Here is a 21409-nt window from a genome sequence, read left to right as displayed (position 1 = left end):
GTAAAAAAAAAAGACACACTGCAACTTTCACTGCCAACGAAAGAATCTGCGTCTCTGTTTTGGTCCTGGTTTCCTGTGTACGGTTCAAACACACAAACGCTGCGAAACACGACGAAGAGAGACGAGCACCTGTGATTGTTTAGAAGCCCATATTAGGCCATTTTCAGATCTGTGTTCTAATGTTGTTTCTTCATCACAAACAGACCTGGAGTTCGGTCCAGTCAAGTGGTAACGGAGGGAAACAGGGGCAGATTTTTGACATTCAAATGTCTCTTATTCAGAAACTAGAGGAACTATTGAAATAAGTAAAGTATCAGAATGTAGGAAAGAGTTACACTCCAACAGGGTCAAGTTAAACCTGTGAGATTCTTTCAAGTTGTTGACAAAAAAATTTAAAAACTCATGTCGGTAACGGAGGGAATGAAATATGCAGCACTTTTTGAGCAATAAATCCAAACAGTGATAACTCTTGGTTCTCACTTGCATATTCTTAACAAAAAAATTAATAACGGAGGGAAAATTGTGCAAACAAGTAGAAGGTGCAGGATTTTACATCATTTGTGAGTTTTTTTTCTTCCGAATACTTTAATATTACTTCAAAATTAAAGGAAACTATTTCTATAAAATATGTCAGTCCTTCCAAGAACATTTTTATCATTTTAAATACATTTTTTTTTTTAACATTTTTTTTTTTTTTTAAATCCTGTCCCTTCATCAACAGTTCAAAGATGGAATAACACAAGATATGATGAAATACATCCATTTATTTACATGATTTTCAGGTCTTTGAAATTTGTTAAATAATTTTTGTTCCATGTTTCATTCATGGTCTGTTTAAAACGAATGGAACTTTAGAACCAAAAATGGAACAGAAAAAAGGTCAACAGTTTGATAAACTAGAGTACATATGTATCTGTTCAATACATTTTTATATCAGATGAATTAACTTGAATTTTTGGCCTTGTTGTTTACTTCTGTTTGACTGGGCTCAGTTGTGTTTTGGCTCCAATCTCGACTGAACTAAAGGAAAAAGGAGCTGTTACTAACAAAAACGCTTCATGACATCACAAGGTGGAACAGAGCATTTTGAGCTTTGGAGATGTAGACAGATTAATAATAAAAAGTTACTCAAAGACAAATGAAACAAAACACAGTCCAGGTTTGTTTTTGACGAGGGAACGACATTAAAACACGACTTAAACCTCACGAGTCAGTTTTCGTGATGTGTCCTGAGAGGATTCGTGACCCTTGACCTGGGAAGTAGTTTGTCAGATAAAACATGACAGTTTTTAAGGACTTTTCCTGTCTGTTGACGTGCACGTGGCTCTGAATGTTATTTATATTTTTATATGATCTGAATCCAAAAAAATTAAAGCAGAAGAATAAGGCAAAAAAAACAGAAGCATTCACAATTACTCATCGACAAGAACAAGTTCTAATTTGATTTTCTATCAAAACAAATCATTTGGTTTATAATTAAAAAGGTTTATGGACATATACAAGACATAATATTTAAATAAACCAGATTTTATTTCAATATTAAGAGCTAAACACTGTTGAATCAAAACATTAGTGCAGAACAGTAAAAAACCAGAAGCATTCAGTTTTTCCTCATACTGCAACAACTTTTTGATCATTGTGTATATTATATATGTATTATTATTATATTATTATATTGTATATTTCTTTAGACCCTTTTTCATTATAAACCAGACGTAATATTTAAATCAACCAGATTTTCTTGAGCTGAACACTGTGGGTCTTCAGTCTGTTGTGTTTCCGATCACATCAGAACTTTCTATAGGCCGATATTATGTAATACACATGGGAGCAGTTAAGATTAATAAAGTAGGAATGCAGATTTTTGTTGTGGTACAGTGAGTTCTTGGGTCTGCAGATTTTAAAATTCGTTGATTTAAAAAACATTGACATCAGGAATGGGACGAGACACAATTTACACAAGACGAGATACGAGATTGGGTCCACAAGAACGAGGTGAGACTTTAACATAATATAAACATTTCACGGTTCAGTTTCCAATTTTGGCGTCACCGTTTTGTATTTCTTAGATTTGATATTTTTGTTTCGATTCTAGTGCTGCTGCTTGGAACTGTAAGATGTTAAGGCCGTTTTGGAGCATCGACACACGCACTTTGTCGCTGTCGCCGTCGTTTTTGATTTAAGGATCTGCGTCGAGGTTTATGCGACGTGATTAGGGATGGGCATCATCTGTAGACTAATTGATAATTGATCATTAAGAATTTCGTCGATCACGTTCATGTTTAATCGATAAACCGAATGTAGATTTAAGTGTGATTAGACGAGTCTGAGTCTGACACAAACACTGATGTGCCTCACAGTCCCATGTTTGGCTCCCGTTTACTGCAACATAAAGTTGAGTCAAATGTGTCCAAAAGACAAACACTTTTCAGTCTTTTCATCACAACAGAAGCAAAATAAATAAAGTGACGGACATAAATCAAGTGAAATGATGTTAAATAAAAAGCTGCTCTAAAGGTTGTATGGAGGATTTTTTTGGTTTTGTTTCAAATTGTCAATGAAAGTTGAAAATACCATTACAGAGACGCAGCAGCCTTGTAATTATGACCAAAAAAAAAAAAAAAAGAATGAAAATCGATCAACTGTGGACGTAGTGAGGCCAGATAAACATCAGCCAATAGATAACGAGGCTCCCTCATTTTCTATTGGCTGTTAGGTTGTCAATCAAACTCCCTACGTTTCTAGTGTAACTGACTGGCGTGCGGGGATTACGTGGTTTATGCAGCGTTTTTTAGAGGCTTTATCAAACTGTCGCTTCCTCACAATTCGCACAAAGTTTGTTGCGACGGCGGACGAGAATCCACGACCAGTTCGCCGCTAAAGAAAATCAGTTTTTGAGGTCGCTGAAAGAAGAAGAGAAGGAGAAAAGGAGCGAAGACAAACTGAGGTGATTCTTGGAGATTCCTTGCAGCGATGTTGCGACTGAAGCAGACGAAGGATCTAAAAACTGACGCGTCGGTCGCTGAATTACTTCTAGACAGGAAACTTCAACGGTAATTCTGAACACGCACTGGATGTAAACAAACGTGATTTCTAGAGTAAAGAGGCGGGAGGAGGAGATGTTTCTCCTGAGGAAGTTGCACAACATTTGAAAAAGGACTGTCGCTGTATTTCACTTCCCTAAAAATCCTCTGTACAACCTTGAAAACATGAACCATCTCCAACACGACACACACACACAGAACAGACTCACCACCATCAGCAGAACACCCCTCTGTCACAGAAAGAACACTCATATTCCACTGAGTCGTGTCCTTTAGTCCGACAGAAGCTGAACCACATCAGCGACACAAGTTTGTTTTTGTAGAGCTTAGTTTATGCAAATGAGTCATGTGGTTTTAGGTTTCGTTTCTGTAAAACATAAACGAATGTGACAAAGCTGCATTAAACACATTATTACTCGGTGTATATTTGAGTCGTCCTCGTAGGAAATAAAAAAGTCAAGTCTCAAGTGTCGTCCGTTTATTTCGTTTAAAGGTTGTATGGAGGATTTTTTTTTTGTTTCAAACTGTCAGTGAAAGATTAAAATACCATTACAGAGACGCAGCAGCTTTGTAATTATGATGACCAAAAAAAAAAAAAAACGAAAATCTATCAACTGTGGACGTGTTGAGGCCAGATAAACATCAGCCAATAGAAAACGAGGCTCCCTCATTTTCTATTGGCTGTTGGGTTGTCAATCAAACTCCCTAGTATAACTGACTCGTCGGAGCGCGGGGATTACGTGGTTTACGCAGCGGTTCTTAGAGGCTTTTTCGAACTGACGCTTCCTCGCATTTCGCACAAAGTTTGTCGCGACGGCGGACGAGAATCCACGACCGGTTCGCCGCAAAAGAAAGTCCGTTTTTGAGGTCGCTGAAAGAAGAAGAGAAGTGGAAAAGGAGCAAAGCCAAACTGAGGTGATTCTTGGAGATCTCGTCCAGCGATGGCGCGACCGAAGCAGACGAAGGGTCTAAAAACTGACGCGTCGGTCGCTGAATTACTTCTAGACAGGAAACTTCAACAGTAATTCTGAATGTGCACAAGGACTGTCGCTGTATTTCTCTTCCCTTAAAAAAAATCCTCTATACAACCTTTAATGAGTCTTATAATCCAGTGCACCTTATAGTATGAAAAATATGGTAGATCTAAATGAAAATCCCTACTAAAATGCTAAATGTTTACAGAGGGAAAGAGTGATAAACGGTCTGTAGACGTAATGAAACAGCCTCTTTCTGTGCTTCTGTTTCTGCTTTGTCATTTGTTCCATGTCACTAACATTTATAACGACCAAACTGTGTGAAACGAGGCAGGGCTGGTCTCGGTTTTTGGTCTTTATCCTGCAACACGTGTCTTAAAAACACACTGGTACAAATGGCGCGAGCGTCTGTCAACACAAGAGTCAGGCTCCATTTGGGGCTCGTGTTTTGGTTTGTGATTTCCCAGAAGTCTGAAAGAACGAGCCGCAGATCCGAGAAGGAAAACTCCGGGAAACATGTTTAGTTCAGCCCAGTGGGATTTGTTTAATGACTAATTAATGTGTATGTTTACAACGTGGGATATTAGTTTTGGGTGATGTGGGTCGATCAGAGGGGCTGTAGTAAATATTTGTTCTTTAAAATGTTATTGGAAGTAAAACAAAAAACGGTGATCTTAATCATTTTGGGAACAGTGGAGGATCTGGATGGATGTTTTTGTGGGAAATTCGTGCACATTTTAAAGGCTGGTATCATTAAGAAGTTGCCGACATGATACGATATGTTTTTCAGTACAGCCCACTTTCGATTCGATACGATATATTACCAATCAATTCGATACAGTTAAAAAATAAAAGTATCATGTCTGTGATACTAAAAGTCTTTGTTAAACCACTTCTTGTGCAATGTTAATATGAAAAACAAACATTTTACTCATCAAAACAGTGAAAATGTCAAATGTGTCGCATAAACGAGTTTCCTTTCAAAATAATTTTGTAAAATATACCTAAAAATACTCTCACGATACGATATCGTCACGGTATGAATCTCACGGTACAATATTTATTGTGATATCGTAGGAAGGCTCATGATTAGGAATGTAACAATATCCAAATCTCTCTGTACGATATTTATTGTGATATTTTGATGAGGCTGACAAAACTGTTGCATCTTTTTCCTCTTAAAATGCCTCTACAAGACTTAATCCAAAAGTCTTAAGACTTAAAGACTTAAAAGTGTTAAAACTGTTATTTCTTCTTGTCGTCTGCACTGAAGCAAAGGATCATGGTCTACGTAGTTCTGTCTTTTTTTAAGCTATACATGCATCATGAATTTCAGACTTCCGGTCATTGCGCAGTGCATAAGGAAAGATATTCTGAAAAAGTGAGCATCAAACCTCCATGTTTGTTTTCCCAGTGGGATGTGTCTATTGTCAAAGTTGATCTTTTCAAGTCTTTTGAACCATATCACTTTTGTTTCTGGTTCTGATATTGTCATATTTTAGTTTTGGGATTCAGACATCGTTAATTGTGTGGTTGTTGGATCCTAACAGCGGAAAACGACTCGAGAAATTTGTTTGTGAACTTCATAAATGCAAAAGTGAATCAGATGTGTGTGACTCAAACCTCTGTTCAAACTGTTTCTCTTCCCAACAGAATTGAAAAATAGTAAAAAGTGAAGGTGATGGGCAGGATTGATCCACAGGAAGAACCAAAAAGGAAACATTTGTTTGTCTAAGAAATCATCCCGAGTTTGAACATTTTGTATGTGGAGCGACGACAAAACAAAATCCCGATCCTTCGCTTAAACCTCAGTTACGAATTTAACAAGTCAGCGCCAGAGTGAAAGGCTCCAACTGTTCACCAAGAAACACCTTCCACTGCAAAGAGACCAAGACGTGATGTTGATGTAAAACCACAAGAACAAGAAAGTGCAGCTCAGTCTGTTTGTCTTCTGCTCCTCTCCATTAACAAACGGGATTTTGCTACTTTTGCCATTTTGTTTAGTAGAGATTGACAACTCCAGGGCTGAAATGATCCAAATGCTTCTTGTGAAGGTGTGTGGAGTTTAAAAACACAGTATTACCACACGACATCACAAGGTGGAACAGAGTGTTTTCTATTTAAGAGAAGAACTGAGCCTAAATGTGCAGAGTTTGTGAGATAAACGTGTGAATGAAACAAAACACAACTCCATACGTCTGTGATTTGGCTCTTTTTAGACCTTTCAAGTGTCTTAAATTGTGCTTTTGTTTATCTGGATTTTGCATTTACCACTTCGGTATTTTCAATCACATTTTTGTTGACCTCAATTCCCAGTGCAGCCGACCTCGCCTGAAGCCTCCGCTCCACGCACCGGGCTCCCTCTGCTCCCCTGTTGTGTTCATTATCGAGCTCGGAAATGTTTTTTTTTTTTTATCACCAAAGGGCAAAAGCTGCTCTCTGAATGTGTGTTTCTTTAGATAGATCCATATTTTTCTTTGGCAAGGCACAGTATTCATAAAAAACAGTAAAAAAAAACCATCAGCAGTGGTCTGAGTTCATCTGCTGGAGTTCAGAGCGGAGATGGAATTTGGAATAAATGATTTTTTGTTTGTTTTTACAGACCAGAGGGACTTAACGCTCGCCTGATGTTGTTGTCCACGTCCTTCAAACACCATAATTTAAATATTTGCTCGATAAATATGTTTAACATTAGGCTGATATTTACATTTGCATTTCTTTTTTTCCCCATTTTTCCCCAACACTTCCCCAACTAATATTATTTTCTGTCTCATTTTACTTTTTACTACAATCTTAAACCATCATTTTAATGGCGTTTTCTTTTTCTTCACCCCTGTCTTTCCTTTCTTTTTAAAAATTATTTATTTAAAATTCTGAATTGTTTTTGTTTTAAGGATTACTTATTTTTTCTGCACTATACTATATTTTAAGTCACTACTTTCCATTGTTAATAACACTTTACGTCACTATTTTCAGTATTTCAGTAATTTTCCACTCCTGACTTGTTTAATTTGATTGTGTTTATTCATATTTTATATGGACAAATACAAATATTTGCTCGTTTTGGCAAAACTGAGCTGTGTAACTTTTCTCGAGAGGATCTGTAACCTGTTTGTTTCCATGGAGATGTTAATGCTTTGGTTTAAATTGTCCACAGTGCAGCATTAAACTGATCTGTTATGGTGCGTTCAGAGCGGGGAGTCAAAAAACGTGTTTAGATGTCAGGGGCGTCTAAACTCTAAAGTTGGACTCTTTTGCATTTGCGTCTTGGATGTCGTGGGCGAACGGGAGAAAAATACTTGAAGTGCGTCCAGGGCGTCCGTTGCCCTGGAAACAAGGGCACGGTCTCGTTTTTTTTTCCCGGTAACGATGTCAGACCAAACTGAGCGAGACTTTAGTGTTTTTATTACGTCAACACATCAGCGGAGGAGATCAGCTCGACGACTGCGGCGTGTTTATATTTATACTCCACTAATGACACTGGTTAAATCCTGGTGTAGTCCTGGTTTGGTTCTGGTTTAGTCCTGGTTTGTCCTGGTTTCCTGGTGAAGTCCTGGTTTGTCCTGGTTTAGTCCTGGTTTAGTAGTCCTGGTGTAGTCCTGGTGTAGTCAGTCCTGGTGTAGTCCTGGTGTAGTCCTGGTTTCCTGGTCCTGGTGTAGTCCTGGTTTGGTTCCTGGTTTGTTCCTGGTTTGGTTCTGGTTTGGTCCTGGTGTAGTCCTGGGGTAGTCCTGGGTAGTCCTGGTTGGTAGTCCTGGTGTGTCCTGGTTTAGTCCTGGTTTGGTTTCTGGTTTAGTCCTGGTTTAGTCCTGGTTTAGTCCTGGTTCAGTCCTGGTTCAGTCCTTGCAATCGGCTCGTCAGTTGCGGCGTGTTTATATTTATAATCCGTTAATGACACTGTGCAGATTTCTTGTTCTGGTGTTTGTGGTTCTTGGGTCTTTTTCTTTCTTCTTTCTTCCGGATAATAACTTCGCTCCGTCACCGGACAGTCGTCTCTGATTGGTTGACGCGATGTATCCGACGCCAAAAGTTTAGCATTTTCAACTTTTGACGCCTGAATGCTCAAAACACGCCGCGTCGACACCAGATTCTCACTGCGCTGACGCCTGAAGACGCTCCGCAAAAACGCAGGACGCTCAAGACGCACCTCCACATAAACTCGCTGTGTTTGCTAAAATCTTCCTTTCCCAGTGTTCCTTGAATGCATCTCATTTACGGCAGCCTTTGTCCAGTCACGCCCACACTGATGCCCACACTCGTGCCCACAGTGACACCGCAGAGTGAAGAGGACAATCGGACTCTGTGTGGAACGGTCCAGAGTGGTGCTTGACACTGACAGGCTGTGTTCAAACCTCACGTCGATCTATCGCAGGGAAAGCTGCAAGATCTTGAAATTTGATCATTTAAAGGTGCATTGTGTAACTTTTTGCTCGTCTGTGGAGATGCAAAACTGCTCCAAGGTACAAATTTGTAGCCTGTATTTATTAAGTGTTTTTTTTTTTTTTCTGAGAGGGAGAAATGCTGAATAAATGCATCGTGTAGCAAAAAAAATAATCATTTGAATAATCGTGATTTCAATATGGACCAAAATACCGTATTTCCCGCACTATAGGGGCTCTGGATTATAAAGTGCACTGTCATTGAAAGGTTTATTTTTGAACTTTTTTCACATATAAACCGCACCGGACTATAAGGCGCATTAAATGAAACACAACAGTTAGATAAGTCAGTCAAACTTTATTTAACACTTTCACAATAACTCTCAACTTTGTTCAATTGTAACTAGTGCTGTCAAGAGATTTAAAAAAAAAATTAGAGATTAATCAGTTACGATCTGTAATTAATTAATCTAATTAATCTCTTTTTTAATTCTCACCTAAAAATTGCTGAGAAAAGCTTCAACTTGAGGTCTTTTCATTTAAATTCATTATTACATTATTGTGGCAGATCAAAAGACTGATACAGAACAAAAAAAGTGACTTTATAAAGTCATTTATTGTTTAACAAACTTTAACAGATGCAGTCATTTACATTCCACATCATTATTATTACTGTTACTAATCTGCATAAATAAACTCAACTTTACAACATATAAACATAAACACTCTAGAGCCACATCAGCCCGTTTGACATTATAATGTGTTTAATGCAGATTTGTGCAAGTCTCACTGAAACGAAACTTAAAACCACATGGCTCATTTGCATAAACTAAGCAGAGAGAAAAAAAAAAAAACCTAAAAGACACAACTCAGTGGAATATAGATGTTCTCTCTGTGACAGACGGGTGTTGATGGTGAAGGTGGTTCTGTGTTTGTGTTGCGATGTTTTCAAAGATCGCAGGTTTATTGCAGATGCTGGCGGGAACGGGAATGAAAATTACAATTCTTTGTGGGAGCGATGTGTTGTTATTGTCCCAACAACACAAAAACAGATTTTATAATAAGGCAACTCGCATACAGAAACAGTAAATTTAGAGATTAAAAAGTAACGCGCTTAAGAAACATAATGCGCTAAATACGACTGTAATTAAGTAATTGGAATTAATGCGATAATTTGACACCCTTTCATTGTAACGCGTAAAAAAAATCCTGTCTGAGACGCTAAATTGTTAGAATATTCACAATAAGTCATAATAGTTCAAGCAGTTGGGTGATTACAGCGTCTACACGTCCACGTCCCTCTGGTCATGATCTGAGTCAGTGTGGTTCCTGTTCCCTGGAGTTCAGTTCAGTGATGATTCTGGTCTTGGTGAAGCTCGGACCACAGTTGATACTGATCCTTCGCCCGGGCGTCCACGATCCGTCGGCAGATCGTGGCGTAAGTGGCTCGGCGCTGTTTCTCTGTCTTGGTGAATGTGTGTTCTCCTTCTCTCATCCACTGCTCCTACGCAGCTAAACGCACTTTCACTTTCGAACAGCCTTGAGTTTAAAGTGGGCGTTGTGAGCGAGTCTCTTGACAGGTGCATTTTGATATTAAAAGGAATCACAGTCTGTTTTACCGTATTTTCCAGTATTTTATTAGTCGCTCTGGATTATAAGACGCACTGTCATTAAATGGTCTATTTTCAAACCTTTTCACAAATAAACCGCACTGGACTTTAAAGGAAACCCAACAGTGTGATGGGTGAGTGGTTTTGTTTGTTTGTTCGTTCACAGTGACTCTGGGCTTTGTTCAGTTGTGGCGTGTAGGGGGGTGTGTGCAAAAATATCAAAATATCGATATATCGTATTGTTTAATGTGACGATACGGCATCAATATCATGGGCTGCTGTATCGATATATCATCAACAGTATTTTTTGGTGTATTTTACTAAATTATTTTGTTACAGCTACAGTTTTGTTGCTTGTTTAGTGAAAGGAAACTCATTTATGCAACACATTTGACATTTTCACTGTTTTGATGGTTAAAATGGGTGTGTTTCATACTCACTTTACACAAAAAGTGGCTTAACGAAGACTTTCAGTATCACAGCATAATTTTGCCATTATTTTTATTGAACTGTACATATATCATATAGAATTGAAAGCTCACTGTATCGAGATATGTATCATATCGTGGTCTATGTATCGAAGTCTGTATTGTATCGGCAACTTCTTAATGATACCCAGCCCTAGTGTGTAGGGAGGGTGTGTGTGGGACCAACGGATTGTCTGGCGTGTTCGCAGTGACTCAGTTGTTCAGTCGTGTCTAGAAGTGGCACATTGCGCTCGCTTTTTCGGTTCGTTCCTCCGTTCCGTTCCTCGTCGGCGTGGAGTGATGAGTGTGTCTGTGGGTGTGTTTCGCTGTGCGGTCGCTGTCTGCTCCGTGTGTGTTTGCGTGTTCTGTGGGTGGTGCGGCTTTATAGTTTACTGAAGTCGTGCTGGGACACCCGAGTGGATTTGTGCTCTGGATTGCGTTTTTTTGATGTGGTTAGAGGCTTAAGAGTGCATCTAATAGCCCGGAAAATACGGTACTCCTGATGCTCCTGACTATGGGAGCCAGAATGCTACAAGTGGAGCGGCTTTGTACTTTACTAAAGTCGTACTAAGACGCCCCAATAAATTCATATATAAGACGCTCTGGATTATAAGGCGCGCACTCATTTTTGGATGAAATTAAAGGCTTTTAAGTGCTCCCTATAGTGTGGAAAATATGATAATCGTAATAATGATTTTTTTTTCCATAATTGAGCAGCTCTAGGCCACAGTGTCCTGGACAAACCCAGTGAGAGTCTCCTGATTTCTCATCACCGGGACACTTATCCAGGAAACTGAAATCTGGAAACTGCGTCTGCACGGACTCTCACAAAACCAGGAAACTCAAAAAACCCGATCATGACCAGAGACTCGAGCTCATGTGACGCACTCAATGTCACTTTTAAGAAGCAAAAACTCAAGAATAATGGTTTAATTCACTGTAAAACTGAATGAATCCTTGATAAGAGAGGGTTAAAGTCTGTATATTTCCCTGAGCTGCGTCCTCTCGTCTCAGTGTAAAGTTTTCTGGGTTAATTCAGAATAAACAAAACAGAAAACTCTTTGATTTTTCCCTTTTAACCTGAAAATGACACGCTTCTGCAGAGACAGATTTAAAGACACACTGCGGCGCTTTGTAATTAGCTTTCTTTGTTTTGCTCCTCCTTTTACTCCTGTTTGGTGTTTGTGGACACACAGACTCCAGGTTTCCTATAGAGGCAGGTCTGGTCTTGTGCCTTTGAGCCTTTGTGTGTGTTTGTCTGTGAGTTTAAGCGTGACTCAGGAGTTTGAAGGGATTCCCCGCTCACAGTTTTTCCTGCTTTGATTCATTCAGAAATAGGGCAAAGTCTGTTTTTTTTCTTTTTCCTTTTGGGGTTTTTAAAGGTGGAAATATGGTGAGTCATGTTTCTGGGGAGGATGAGCTTCTTCTCTGTGACCTGAGAGTTTATTTTTAGTCATGGTTACTCATGTTTTTTCATTCATTTTCAGAGGTGACAGTTTGACTTGAGCATTTTAAGCGTTTTGCATCAGAAACGACATTGGTACTTGGTAATAATTATTAGTAAATGACAGTAAAGTGCCGTCATTACAATGTTTCAAACGGACAAAAGTGAGGAAAAAAAAGGAATTATTTGGATGTAATTTGAAACTTTTTTTGACACACGGTGATTTTAGATTTTATTGGGCAGCCGCCGCTCGCCGTGATTGCCCCGACCGCACACCGCGGGTAAACGAACTCTCTGACCCTCTACACCAGTGTTACACAAACTTTTTTTCTGGGGACCCGTATTTTAAAAGTCACAAACCTTCGTGACCCAAGTCCATAGACATTATCCATCAATCATAAAATAAAGTTGGATTTGATCATTATTGAACATGAATGAGGATAGTTTATTGTTGACTGAGTGATTGTGTCTCTGAACAATTAGTTTTACTCAAGTTTTAAACAATGAAAAACTTTGAAGCAACAATAAAAGGATCCACAAGTCGCCTATTCTGACTTTAAATTTAGTCCATTTCTTTTTCTTTTCCAATTCAGTTGAACCAGCAATACTGGAACAAAATATTCAATAAAATAATTACAAAAGAGGTTTTGGTCTTGTCTCAGTCTCGGCCTTTAAAAGTCTCAGTCTTGTCTCGGTCTTTACAATTCTCGGTCTTGTCTTGGTCTCGGTCTTTACAATTCTCGGTCTTGTCTCGTTCTCGGCCTTTAAAAGTCACGGTCTTGTCTCGGTCTCGACCCTCAGATGTCTTGGTCTTGTCTTGGTCTCGGCCTTTAAAAGTCTTGGTCTTGTCTCGGTCTCTGCCTTTTAAAGTCTCGGTCTTGTCTCAGTCTCTGCCTTTTAAAATCTCCTCCTTGTCTTGGTCTCGACTTTTTAAAGTCTAAGTCTTGTCTTAGTCTCGGCCTTTAAAAGTCTCAGTCTTGTCTCTGTCTCGACCCTCAGATGTCTTGCTCTTGTCTCGGTCTCATCTCGTTCTTGGCCTTAAAAGTCTCGGTCTCATCTCGTTCTTGGCCTTAAAAGTCTCGGTCTCATCTCATTCTTGGCCTTAAAAGTCTCGGTCTCATCTCGTTCTTGGCCTTTAAAAATCTCGGTCTCATCTCGTTCTTGGCCTTTAAAAATCTCGGTCTCATCTCGTTCTTGGCCTTTAAAAATCTCGGTCTCATCTCGTTCTTGGCCTTTAAAAGTCTCGGTCTCATCTCGTTCTTGGCCTTTAAAAGTCTCGGTCTTGTCTTGTTCTCGACCCTCAGATGTCTTGCTCTTGTCTCTGTCTCAACCTTTAAAACTCTTGCTCTTTTCTCGGTCTCATCTCGTTCTTGGCCTTTAAAAGTCTTTGTCTTGTCTCGGTCTTGTTCTTGTCCTGGTCTCAGGACCCTGTGGTCTTGGACTGGTCTTGGTCTCGATTAGTTCACTCTTGATTACAACACTAGTTTTGTGTAACGTGGGACCTTTAACAAAACATTCTATTCCAAAACATTTATATTTCGTTAAACGTCACTTAGGCGTTTTCTGTTGTTGTGTCCTTTGGCAAATCACCTCCCCATTATTACACTAGTCACGGTTTATTGCTGCTTGTGTGTCTTGTCTGGAAGAGCATCTGAAGTAAATAAATAAATAAAAATACAAATCACTGGCTGTGCTCCCTCCTCCCTGAGTGTAGAAAACTCGGGTGTGTGTCTGGTCGTCTGGGCTGGAGCTCGAGTCTAATTCTGGTCGTGTTGGGGGTGATCATGGTGTTTTTACTGCCGCTTATTTTCATTATAATGGAAAAAGCACCACAGGAATGCTGGAATAACAGAGGCAGGTCTGTGGGTGGCTCCATAAAGTTTGAAAAGGCTCTGGTGTTGGGCGGATGTGAGGGCTTTGGCTCCTGCCTTCTGACGCCACACACGGCCTCTGGGACTTTAGATCAGACCGGGAAAGGAAAACCGAGTTGTGCTTTTGACGAGACGCGAGATCGGATGAACGAGAACGAGACGAGACGAGATTTTGACTCGGTTTATAATAAAAAAAATGGTACAATCCTCACCATTTTTGATTTACTTTGTTTATTTTTTCCGTTGTCATTGTAAGGTGGCTTTTTGGGACTGCAACTTCTCCAAAAAATCTTGGTTTTATATATATTTTTAATCCGCATTTTTATTACACATGTGCACGCTCCTCCATTTTTATGCAAACTAACAAAACAAATCACTCAAACCTTGAAGAAATTTGGAAAAAATACAAGTAGAATCATACATTATAATGATCGGTGTTGCCAGATTGGGTTTAGTGATTTCCGCCCAGTCACATTCAAAAACCTAGCCTGATTCATGAGCTGGTTTCACTTCGTAGAAACTGTGTGACCTTGCAGCATTAGGATTCGTTCGTTTGACAGTAGGCGGGTACTTTTTTTTATTTAACCAATCGCTGATATTTGGTCCTGACGTATGTAATGCTCCACTAATGGGGATAACTGGTATTTTAAGTTTTTCCCAAATCCTGAAGGAAGAAGGACAATAACGTCTTTCTTTCTTGATAAAATTCACCAAACATTCTCTTTGTTCCGGCTTTAAATTCTCGATCTCAGGAATCGTTGACAACAAAGAATGTCTGGCTCTTTGCTGATTGGCTGGTGCCCGAACTCGCACTTCCGAGGTTCTTGCAAACCGTCTAGTGTTTTCTGATTCCTGATCTAGTCACTTGAGAGAAATGAAATTGTGTAGAGGCACTAGGTGGCACCAGACTGCCTATCGAAAACCCGCCCTCTTTCAGCAAAAAAACACCCAAGAACGTTTTGTAACAGAAAACATTTAGTCTTTGAATAAATGTATGAAATCCATTGTTTGGCTTTTAAAAAACGTTGTCAGTATTGAGGAAAGATGTTAAATGTAAAACTGTATTTTCATTTATCACAGATTATTATTATTTTTTGAATAAACATGTTGTAACGTAATCTATTAACTTGAAAACATTGCCAGGATTGAGAAAACATGTTCTGTAAAACCTTTGGTAAAACGTAGAACAGCGTTTTCATCAGGCATAAAAAAGAAAATCATCAATGTTCGACTAAAGCCTCGGCTCCTGAAGCTGCAAACACAGAACCTGAGACTCAAACATCGAAGAACTGAATCTCTACAACAGCTGAACACCAGGGTGAGGTCTGAACGGACGTCTGCTCATTTGTGCACAAGTCAAAACCAGAGCGCCTCCGTACGACTGGACAAGAGTGAAAGTCCCAGACGGTTCCTCGCGTTATTGCGCGTTATTGCATTATTGCATTATTGCGTATCGCATCGATTGGTGTGAAAACAAAACACACTCAAACTTGCTGAAAGTCGCCCAAATATTACCTGCCTGCCTAAGGCTTCCCCTCCCTGTCCAGTGTCGTCCAAAGACGCCCAGTTGGACCGGCACCCACCAAATTTGGCAACACTGATAATAACAGAATAAAGATAATAAATATACAAAAACAACAAGATCATTTTCAGCTTGTGTCTCATGACAGTTTTATCTCGCGAGATCTTGTGGCACGAGATCTTGTCCTATACCAAAGCTTTTGGGTTTAATCCAGTGAGCTTTTCAGTTTTTAGTTCAGAGCCCGTCTTGAATCCTACGTAGAGACGGACTAATGTGTTTTTTTTTCATGGCTAATACTGATTTTGGAATCCATAGAAACTAGGGATGGGACATGATCTCGTATCAAAAGATCTCGACAAAATTGCTGCAAGATCGAGCACACGTGAGAAAAACTAAATCGTGAGATGGTTAACATTTGGATTGGATAAAAAAGGGTTACGTGTTCTCGGGTCACGTCTTACGATTCAGAAAAGCAGTACTAGAATGGAAACACAAATGTGAAATCAAATAAATAAGAAAATCGTGAGGCCAAAATCTGAAAGTGAATCGTGAATTATGTTAAAATCTTGTCTTATCTCATTCTCGTGGACACAATTTCATATCTCGTCTTGTGGAAATTGTGTCACAGAAACTGATGTCCAATAAAACATACACATAGTTTGGTGAACTTGTACTTTAGTAATAACAAGTTAATATTTTTACTTAAAACTCACAAGAGTCAGTTTTGCGTAACATAGAACATCTGATCAACCTTTTTCTCTCTTTTCTCTTCCGTTCCAGACTTGAGCGTGCCCAAAGATGATGTCCGATGCCAGTGACATGTTGGCGGCCGCGCTGGAGCAGATGGACGGCATTATCGCGGGTACAGTAAACTCCCCCACAGCTGATAAGAGCCAGAGCTTATGTGGAGTCATGTTCTGTCCCTGAACACGGAGATCACATGACGTCTGTGTGCCTGTGTTCTTTGGGTTTGTGTCACGTGTGGCTTGTTAAAACACGCGTCTAAAACCGCAGCCGAACATGGTGAGGATGTGATGCAGTGTGATGATTGTGCTGTGGAAGACAAACATTATCAAAGGTCACGTGGTCTCGCACTTAAAGAGCTCATATTCTGTTCTAATGTCGTCTCCTCGTCACAAACAGACCTGGACTTGTGTTTTTTTTCTTTCGTTCACACACGTTTAACACACAAACCTGCACATTTAGGCTGAGTTCAGACTTTAGACTTTATCGTCCCCAAGAGGAAATTCTTTTTTCACAAACACAGAGCTCATTTGACAAATACACAAACAGACGCAAGATCTGCAAGTCTGTGTAGCACGTGTTTGACTACAAAGTTATTTACGTTGCACTAAAATAGTAATTACACTGTTATAAGAGCTGAGTATCAGAAGGTTTATGTTGGGCTCTGGGAGTGGGGAGAGACTAAAACAGAGGTTGTGTTTACCCTATTTTTCAGACTATAAGTTGCTCTGGAGCATAAGTCGCACCAGCCAAAAAATGTGTAATAAAGAAGAGAAAAACATTAAGTTAAGTTGCACTTTTTTGCTCTGGGAGTATGGGGTCCGGGGCCCTTTGCTAAGGGCTGTCCGGTCCCTGTATGACTGGAGCAGGAGCTGTGTTCGCATTGCCGGCAGTAAGTCAGACCTGTTCCCGGTGCATGTTGGACTCCGCCAGGGCTGCCCTTTGTCACCGGTTCTGTTCATTGTATTTATGGACAGAATTTCTAGGCGCAGTCAGGGGCCGGAGGGGGTCCGGTTTGGGGACCACAGGATTTCATCTCTGCTGTTTGCGGACGATGTTGTCCTGTTGGCTTCATTGAACCAGGACCTGCAATGTGCACTGGGGCGGTTTGCAGCCGAGTGTGAAGCGGCTGGGATGAGGATCAGCTCTTCCAAGTCCGAGGCCATGGTTCTCGACCGGAAAAAGGTGGCTTGCCCTCTCCGGGTGGGTGGGGAGTCTTTGCCTCAAGTGGAGGAGTTCAAGTATCTCGGGGTCTTGTTCACGAGTGAGGGAAGGACGGAACGTGAGATTGACAGGCGGATCGGTGCAGCTTCGGCAGTGATGCGGTCGCTGTATCGGACCGTTGTGGTGAAGAGGAGCTGAGTCGAAAGGCGAAGCTCTCGATTTACCGGTCAGTCTTCGTTCCTACTCTCACCTATGGTCATGAGCTCTGGGTAATGACTGAAAGGACGAGATCACAGATACAAGCGCTCGAAATGAGTTTCCTCCGCAGGGTGGCTGGGCGTCTCCCTTAGAGATAGGGTGAGGAGCTCAGTCACACGGGAGGAGCTCGGAGTAGAGCCGCTGCTCCTCCACGTCGAGAGGAGCCAGTTGAGGCTCAGGCATCTGTTCCGGATGCCTCCTGGGCGCCTCCCTCGGGAGGTGTTCCGGACATGTCCCGCCGGGAGGAGGCCCCGGGGAAGACCCAGGACACGCTGGAGGGACTATGTCTCTCGGCTGGTCTGGGAACGCCTCGGGGTCCCCCTGGAGGAGCTGGAGGACGTGTCTGGGGTGAAGGAAGTCTGGGAGTCCCTGCTTAGGCTGCTCCCCCCGCGACCCGGCCCCGGATAAGCGGACGAAAATGGATGGATGGATGGATGCACTTTTTTGGGGGAAATGTGTTTTGTAAATTCAGAGACCAGGAGCCGACATTTCCTGTGTAAAGTCAAGTTGTAGTAAAAATAATAGAAGAGAGAACAACAGACTGTTAACGTCACATATGAACAGTTCTTCAGATAAACTATAACTTAAACAACAGAACAGAACAAGTTGAACAAACTCTCCATCTCACTCCAAATCACTAAATCCATTCAATTCTTCATCCTCGGTGTCACTTCTGAACAACTCGGCCTCGACCTCCGGAGGTAAACGGAGTCGGACTCGGCATCCGTTCCAGTTTATTTATTTATTTTATTTATTTATTTACTTGAGACAGGGACAGCGCGCAATTTTTACATTAACCGTAACAGGAGAGATGTTTGTACCAGGTTGTAGCATCAGTGCTCATTTCCACCTGTCGTCCCTGGGCAGGTTCATTGATTGATTGTGTTTAATTGACCTTAACTGTCAACTGTTCTTCCTGGAGGCCTGTAGCATGTTATGGGTTAGAATTATTCCGGTCTTTCTGAATCCCGACAGGATGGTTTCGGTGTCACTGAAGTCCAGGCTTTGTCCGTCCGTCCAGTGACTTCAGGAAAGTTTCATGGTTCATCCTCTGTCACGTGGAAACAGAGGGAGGACCCAAAACACAGGACTGCTTCAAAAATATTTAATGACAAATCAAAAAATCCAAAACTCAAGACTAAATTGCCATGACAAGAGACACAGAGACACTCGGACAGAGACAATGGACCAACAAAGGGCAGAGGAGAACACAGGGTATAAATGCACACACACAGACACAGGTGAAACACATTAGGGCGGGGCAAACAATCAAGACAGGAAGTAACACTCAAAAATACAAGGTGACAGGACAAATGTCAAAATAAAACACAAACTACAACCACTACAAAACATAAACCATGACATCCTCCCGGTGTCACAAGTTTCTCTCTCACTCCAAACTTTCTTTCTGCTGCTCCATTTCCGTTTTCAGCTGCAGATTTCACGACTTGCAGCTTCAGTCGTCTCAGTCTTTGTCTTTATAAGTTTGTTTAAATGTTAAATTGTTGAGTGGTGCAGAAGTAACGGTGCGATCGACTGACATGATACAGACAGGACAGAGGCTCTTTCTGCAGGAGACATGCGCAGTAGAGCCAAGTGACAGTGGTGCAGGAGGAACAGGAGCAGCAGATACTCACACACAAGACTAGAACCTCTCCACACTTCACTCAAACATTTTAATATAGAAGTCACACCGGAGAATAAGTCACAGGAAACATCCAAACCATGAAAAAAAGTGCCACTTATCGTCTGAAAAATACGGTAAATGGAATTTTATTTGAGACAGGGACAGCGCACAATTTTTATATGAATTTAATCATATTATATTAAGACAATTAACTAACAATTAACAATATGAGTGGCCATTCAAAATATCCAATACAACTTTACTGAACTTTAAAATATTAGAGTTTAAATGATAAATTCCGCCTATAAAACCTCTATATAAAATGAAACTTTTTTTTGTTTTTGTTATTGTAATTACATGTTCTCAGACAAACCCCTGCGGAGACATAAAGAATTATTTGGCCATCTTAAACTTTTGTAATTTTTAATTTATTCAGTTTAAATAACTATTTTGTCAACTGGTAACGGGCCATTGACTCTTCATATGGAAATGTTCCCAAAGTACCAGGCTCTTCATACCACATTTATTATTAAGGCACTCCCTGTAGTGTTTTTTTTTTTTTTTGTTTAGTTTTTTTGGTGATGGATTTAAAACTGAAATCAGCTGGAAACTCGAATCTGGGACTTTCGAGCCCGGGGGACGTTCGGGCCAATGTCCTAAAACAAGGAATTCTGAGCAGTTTTATGATCCATTAGGTGAAACGCTTTAAAATATCACAGTTCAGTTGATAAGTTCGACAAGTGCTTACAAATGTGACTAAAAATCCACACCCGATAAGTTCAGAAAGTGCGTACAAATGTAAATGTTCTTTATACGTTTGTGTACAAATGTCACGGCCCGAATGTCCAGAGGAGAAAGTCCAGTTTGGGAAAGAGCGAGTGAGTGAGTGGAATGAGCCGCACACATTAGAACATGACTTAAAGCGCATTTTTATGTAACATAGCAGCTTTAAAACAAGCCCCGTCTTGAGTGATTTCCCTCTGGGTTTTTATGGTTTTCCCCAACACTTTATTTCTGACTAAAGTAGAAACGAGACAAGAACAAAATGCTCTGAATTACACGTTCTACATATTTTACTCTTAACGTGCCGCCGGAGCTCGACCAGTGTAGGTGAGGTTATACTGTAAATGACGACTGGAGAAAGCAACGGTCATAATAACAATGTTAAAGAAACCAAAGCTTTTTGTGGAAACCATTTAAAAATATATATAAATGTCAAATTTAAACATGAAAAATGCCAGTGTGAAGAGGTAAAAACAGGAAGTTGATGGATAAGTAAGATCTGAGCGATGTTAAGGATAGAAAAACTGACTTCTGTGACTAATTAAAGTTAATAAGAGTTAATTCTGCTGTTTGTTTGTTGGAGCTCAGGCTTTTTAATCAGATTGTCTAATTAAAAAGGTTCCCTGGGATTCTCCTGCTTTATTGTTTTTGTGTTGGGGCATAAAAAAGTTCCAGTAATATTGTTCTGTATCTGTAGCAACATCTCGTGCTTCGGAGTTTGTTGGCCTGACAGTTCCTCCATAACCATGTGTCTCCATGACGAGGCTTGGGCTGTCGCAATAACCACGAAAATGAATCAGCGCGGTACTAAGACGTCCACCGCACGAGACCGACGTGACCCGACCCAGAGTCCTGCACGGGTCCATTTTTAGAGACTCACACCCGCACGGACCAGTTAACATTACACCTGTTAACACCCGTGATAAACCAGGACTAAACCAGGACTAAACCAGGACTAACCCAGGACTAACCCAGGACTAACCCAGGACTAAACCAGGACTAAACCAGGACTAAAGCAGGACTAAAGCAGGACTAAAGCAGGACTAAAGCAGGACTTAAACCAGGACTAAACCAGGACTAAACTAGGACTAAACCAGGACTAAACCAGGACTAAACTAAACCAGGACTAAACCAGGACTAAGCCAGGACTAAGCCAGGACTAAGCCAGGACTAAGCCAGGACTAAGCCAGGACTAAGCCAGGACTAAGCCAGGACTAAGCCAGGACTAAACCAGGACTAACCAGGACTAAACCAGGACTAAACTAGGACTAAACCAGCAATAAACTCTGACTAAACTCTGACTAAACCAGGACTAAACCAGGACTAAACCAGGACTAAACCAGGACTAAACCAGGACTAAACCAGGACTAAGGTGCACCCGTGTAGACCGTCTGATGATCGCAGGTGAGAGAACCGGTGCAAAGCTCTGCATGACACCTGCTCCGCGTGTTCATGCTCGGGGTTCTCTCTCTTAAGTCCGCGGGTACCCGACCTGGTGCAGGACTCTGACCGGGGCTGCTGCAGG

At 40.8% G+C, this 21409-nt stretch overlaps 1 protein-coding gene across 4 annotated transcripts in view; it reads left to right on the top strand.

Annotated features, from left to right (window-relative positions):
* Positions 1-21409, top strand: part of ppfibp1b (PPFIA binding protein 1b) — an 85526-nt gene that overhangs the window by 11766 nt on the left and 52351 nt on the right. For all 4 annotated transcript variants that reach the window (XM_055155126.1, XM_055155125.1, XM_055155124.1 and 1 more), the window contains exon 2: positions 16089-16170. In XM_055155126.1, coding sequence (XP_055011101.1) covers positions 16107-16170 — 64 coding nt within the window. In that variant the 5' untranslated portion in view covers positions 16089-16106. The remainder of the gene's footprint in view (positions 1-16088; positions 16171-21409) is intronic.

This window comes from Boleophthalmus pectinirostris, unplaced genomic scaffold (genome assembly GCF_026225935.1).
Source record: "Boleophthalmus pectinirostris isolate CB_2022bp ecotype Guang Dong unplaced genomic scaffold, ASM2622593v1 HiC_scaffold_2, whole genome shotgun sequence".
Classification (NCBI taxonomy): Eukaryota; Metazoa; Chordata; class Actinopteri; order Gobiiformes; family Gobiidae; genus Boleophthalmus; species Boleophthalmus pectinirostris.
This window is presented reverse-complemented; position numbering and strand designations above follow the sequence as displayed.